The sequence below is a fragment of the Benincasa hispida genome, chromosome 5 (genome assembly GCF_027475165.1).
Source record: "Benincasa hispida cultivar pf3 chromosome 5, pf3_genome.v1.1, whole genome shotgun sequence".
Classification (NCBI taxonomy): domain Eukaryota; kingdom Viridiplantae; phylum Streptophyta; class Magnoliopsida; order Cucurbitales; family Cucurbitaceae; genus Benincasa; species Benincasa hispida.
This window is the reverse complement of record NC_143482.1, coordinates 68,656,929-68,662,034: the sequence shown is the minus strand read 5'-3', so window position 1 is coordinate 68,662,034 and position 5,106 is coordinate 68,656,929. Positions and strand designations below refer to the sequence as shown.

Sequence of the window (5,106 nt, the reverse complement as noted above, 5' to 3'; positions counted from 1 at the left end):
TATTTGTGGTTCTAGAATATCTAGGTAGAGTGTATTTGAAATATTCGAATTGTTTTTGAAGCAGTGTATCTCTACATTTTCATTTGTACTTAATTTTATTATTTTAGGGTAGTTTTGTCATTTACCAATTAGTATTTTTAATTATATAAATTTGTTTTTCTATTTTTATAATTTTGAAACTTTTTTGCCATTTTTTCAAATGAAACTTTAAATTTTGTTGTTTCACTTATCAGCCCAATCTCATACTATCAAATATGAGATCAATGTATCATAGTTCATAAAACCCAAATTGGGATTCGGTCCAATAAAAAGAAATTGAGATCCAATCAAGAATGGTGAACCCAAAAGAGAGGGACCATCTAGAGGAGACACGTTGAGAATCCCATATTGGAAAAAACAAAGGATTTCATACTCTTTGTAAGATAGAATGGGCTATTCCTCCCATTGTCAATTGATTTTGAGATGAAGCCCTATACTATCAAATACAAGACCCCATACTCGGTCATTTGAAGCGCAAAATAACAAATTCAATGCATTTCAACAATATATATATTTTTCAAAGCTAAGGGACTATTTATTCTGAAACTTAAATAACAAGTAGACACTAACTTCAAATCTCGTCGACTAGAAGTATATGTTTCACCGTTTAAATAATGTATAATAAATTTCTCATTAATGTAGATAACGAAATCTTGAACATGAAGGTTCTTGTTGAACTAATTTGAAAAAATCGTGAGCTAAAATGTCAATTTTAGAAACTTTGCCAAAGCATCCATTAATATTCGGTTAAACTTTTTCAAATGCTAAGAACGTAATTTACCATGTCAATATACTGAATAAAACAATAAACTTGAGAAGAAAAAAAATCTTAAAATTCCAATTCAGTCAGAAATGACAAATATTTAATTATATCGATTCAGAAATAATTCAATAAATAAAACTTCAAGTATCATTTTACATGTTGATCATAATTTTTCATAACAATTGTTGTAGTAAAAAAGATATTTGTAGGGAAAAAATGTTGAGCGATTGAAGGAATTACAAGTCAAAGGATGAGACTTTGACCAAATAAAAATCTATATTGTCCTTTGTGTACCCCTTTACAATTATTATTATAAGAACATGCCACGAATATGGCCTCTCTCTGCCTAACCTTTTTCAAACTTGCATGTCTTGAAAGACTTGGTTATTTCTTTCTGATCTCTATCTCTATCTGTCTCTCTCCACAGAGATGAATATGGAAACTCCAGAAGTTTGCAACGGCGAGGGTGACGACGATCAAATCCCGCTCCCTGGATTCCGCTTTCATCCGACCGACGAAGAACTCGTCAGCTTTTACCTCCGTCGAAAAGTTGAGAAAAGACCCATCAGCCTTGAACTCATCAAACAAATCGATATCTACAAACACAATCCATGGGACCTTCCTTGTAAGCTAGCTAATTAACTTAGTATTACTGGTTATTATTATTATATAATTAATAAGATTGATATTTAATACTTCTGCATGGAATTGTAATTGTAGATGGAAGTAGTAAAGTGGGAGATAAAGAATGGTATTTTTATTGCAAGAGGGGGAGGAAATACAAGAATAGTATAAGGCCAAATAGAGTAACTGGGTCTGGATTTTGGAAGGCCACTGGAATTGATAAGCCTGTTTATTCCAATGGAGGTGAAGGAAATGAATGCATTGGTCTTAAGAAAACACTTGTTTATTATCGTGGAAGTGCTGGTAAAGGCTCTAAAACTGATTGGATGATGCATGAGTTTCGTCTTCCTCCTCCTAGTCCAACCAACAACCCTAAACTCCTCCAACCCAACTCCAAGAACTTTGCTCAAGAAGCGGTAAGCCTAAATCATGCATCTTTTTTCTTTTATTTTCATTGAATAACTGGTTGTATGTGCTGCACAGAGATAGGTGCAGCCCAACTAACGCCAATGAAAATTTTAGTGATAGATATATATATATTTATTGTTTAGCTAATAAAGTTTGGTTATTGTGTGTGTGTTTTGTGTGGATGTGCAAAAGGAAATTTGGACATTGTGTAGGATATTCAAGAGAAATGTGAGTGGGAGAAGATATGGAACAGGAAATTGGAATAACAAGCAAGCTGCAGCAGCAGCAACAGTAATAAAAAATCCTATGACAGAAAAGAACAGTACATTAAGGATGTGCAACAATGATGAAATTATGGTGGGATCAGCTGCTGAAAGAGGTAATAATCATGGAGAAATTAGTTACATCAACTTCAGCTGTGAATCAATGATTATCCAAACTGAGAAGAAGCCACTACTTCTTGATCCAAATTACCTCAATAACAACAACAACAACAATCATCATCATCATCAAGAATGGAATAGCAATAATAACAATAATTATGATCAATATAGCAGTTGTTCTTCAATGGACCCATCTCCAGTTTCAAGTGGTATTATTTCACCTCCAATTCCTTACCCCACAAATCAGCTTGTGGATGTCAATGATTTCTTCACTAATAGCAATTGGGATGAGCTCAGATCAATGGTGGACATGTTGTAGACATCAGATTATTATTGATGATCATATTCTCTTTCCATTTTGTGTAAATATCACATACACAAACACTCTTAATCTTGGAGCTACCCCCATCTCTACAAGGTACAGCCTCTGATTGCTCTCAACATATCATTACATCATTCCAAAGTAAAGGGCCATTTCAGAAGAAGCAAAAAGGATTATTGGATATTTGGAATTTTATCATGAGATCATTAGATCAATAATCCATTATTTTCAGGATTAATCAATCATATAGTTTACATTATATATAGCTGGGTTGATTCCTCCTTGTGCATATATATTTAATATATAGTCTTTTTAGATATATCTCCTTGCTATATATAATCCAACATGTTACATGGGCTTTTTCATTTCTTGTAACAATCTATAGTCTTTAGATTGATTTAGTTTAATATATGATTTTACTTCATTTTTCTCAGCCTTTGTACTATGAGTATTTTTTTTTTTTTCACTATATTTACAGATATATATGAAGAAGCTTTTTGTTCTGATGTTCTTTGTGTTTGAATGTGAAAACAACCCCATTTAAATTTGTAGCTTTTTTTTTTTTTTTAATTTCAATGCAATACTACGTCGTTTTGATGGTAGAATCAATCATTATATATTAAATAAAAATTGAAATACTAATTATATGGCTCCATGAGATAATGGCGTTCTTTAATTAAGTGTCACAACTCTAATCAGAAATTAATTATTGACTGACTGCATTTGCTTGCTTCAATTTCTTCGGTCTATAATCCCTTTCCCTCACGATACCTACTTCAATTAATTTCTTAACTTTTTCAAAAAAAAAAAAAAAATCGTCATGATTTAAGGTGATGGTTGAGCTTTGAAATGGAAACTTAGGAAATTTTTTTTTCTTTTCTTATTTCATATTTGTTTATTAGAATTCTCAGGTGACACTTGAGAAAGGTTTTATTTGTGAAAAAGAATAATGTTCTTTTTTACCTAAAAAAATAAATGAAATGACGTACGGCATTATATTTTTTAATTTTGATTAGTCAAAATTAACATTTTATTTATTTGTTTATATCTTCCATCCACATGTATACGAGAGATAGAGAGAGAGAGAGAAGGACAGAAAGGGATATTCACAATTTTCTTTAAATGTTGACTTTGTCATAGGGAGATTAATATTTAAATATGTAGAAGTCAATTAAATCAGTTTGACTTAAATGGAGCCTAATTTTGTCAGACCATGTGATGTTTACTGTTTCACGATAAACCCAAATGGAATGGTTTTCATACATATCTTAAATCTCGTCCACACAATACCCTTCTCTTTTCTTTTTTTTTTTCCCCCTTTTTTGTCCTTATTTTTTCAATTTTGTCGGTTACTGTTACAGTTATGTCTCTTGGTCTTTTAAATTATATTATCGTTATCTATCCATTTCCAAAATTGTCTACCTCATTATTCTAACTTCTCCAATAAGTTCAATTTTTGACTTCTTTTTAGGCCTTTTGATTTTTTAAAATCAACATAGTCAAAAGAAATTTCTATAATTGCAATGCTTTAAATATAGATGTTTCAAATTCATCTTTAGATAACCATGTTTTTTTTTTACTATATTTTGTAAAAATGTCTCAAAATATGTAGATAATCATGTTTCTTTTGCAATAAATATGTAGATAATCAATGTTCTTCAATTGATGGGTTATTCCAACAAATATCTTTTTTTTTTTTTTAGAAAATGTGAGGGCCAAGAAGTAAAATGAAGTTGCCCTCAACGTATAAATTTCAAAGTCCATGTTTCAAAAAGACATCCAAAATTCCTGAGGGGCTTCTATAAGTACATCCTTCTTAAAATAGTGTCATGGAACAAATGGTCCTTCAGAGTTCCAAAATGCATTTCAAAATTACACATATGGCATATAATTTCAAATCATAAAAAAATCAATTAATTAGCCAAATAAACAAAAGATCTCGGTTTAATACTTGTTAAATAAGACCCTGTTTGGTAACCATTTAGTTTTTTATTTTTATTTTTTAAAATTAAACTTATTTTATCTACATTTCTTACAATAATTTGCATCTTTCTTAAATACAATGGTTGACTTCTTAGCTAAATTCCAAAAACAAAAACTACTTTTTTAATTCTCAAAATTTGTCTTGGTTTTTAAACCATTGATGAAAAGTAGATAAAAAGGAAGAAATTTGGAGATAGAAGTAGTATTCATAAGCTTATTTTTAAAAAACAAAAGCAAAAATAAAATGTTTACCAAACGGGGCCTAAATTATTAAGAAAATAAAATCAGTAATGATGGTTAAAAGTATTTCCTGACCTATAGAAAAAAAAAATCAATAGTGATGATGAAAAGTACATTTTGCCTCCGTTGAGACTTGCTTTATACGAGAGTCTATTTAAAGCTCTTGAAGTAGGTTTATCTTCTCTTTAGACTAAAATTCAATCAATTATCATTTGAAATCTATTGGTTGGCAAAACGAGATATGAAAGTAAAGTTCAGACTTTTGTTGATTCCATATCTTTGAAAATTTCATTTTTAAGTGATCTAATTCCCATGAACAAATCTTGTTTTGCTTGTTGATTTAA

At 30.3% G+C, this 5,106-nt stretch overlaps 1 protein-coding gene across 1 annotated transcript; it reads left to right on the top strand.

The window, feature by feature from the left end:
• The first annotated feature begins 960 nt into the window (after positions 1-960).
• On the top strand, positions 961-3,045 carry LOC120078052 (putative NAC domain-containing protein 94). The gene is made up of 3 exons (XM_039032243.2): positions 961-1,427; positions 1,523-1,842; positions 2,027-3,045. The coding sequence occupies exons 1-3, from the start codon at positions 1,232-1,234 to the stop codon at positions 2,534-2,536; spliced, it is 1,026 nt and encodes a 341-aa protein (XP_038888171.1). The 5' UTR covers positions 961-1,231; the 3' UTR covers positions 2,537-3,045.
• Positions 3,046-5,106: the final 2,061 nt, after the last annotated feature.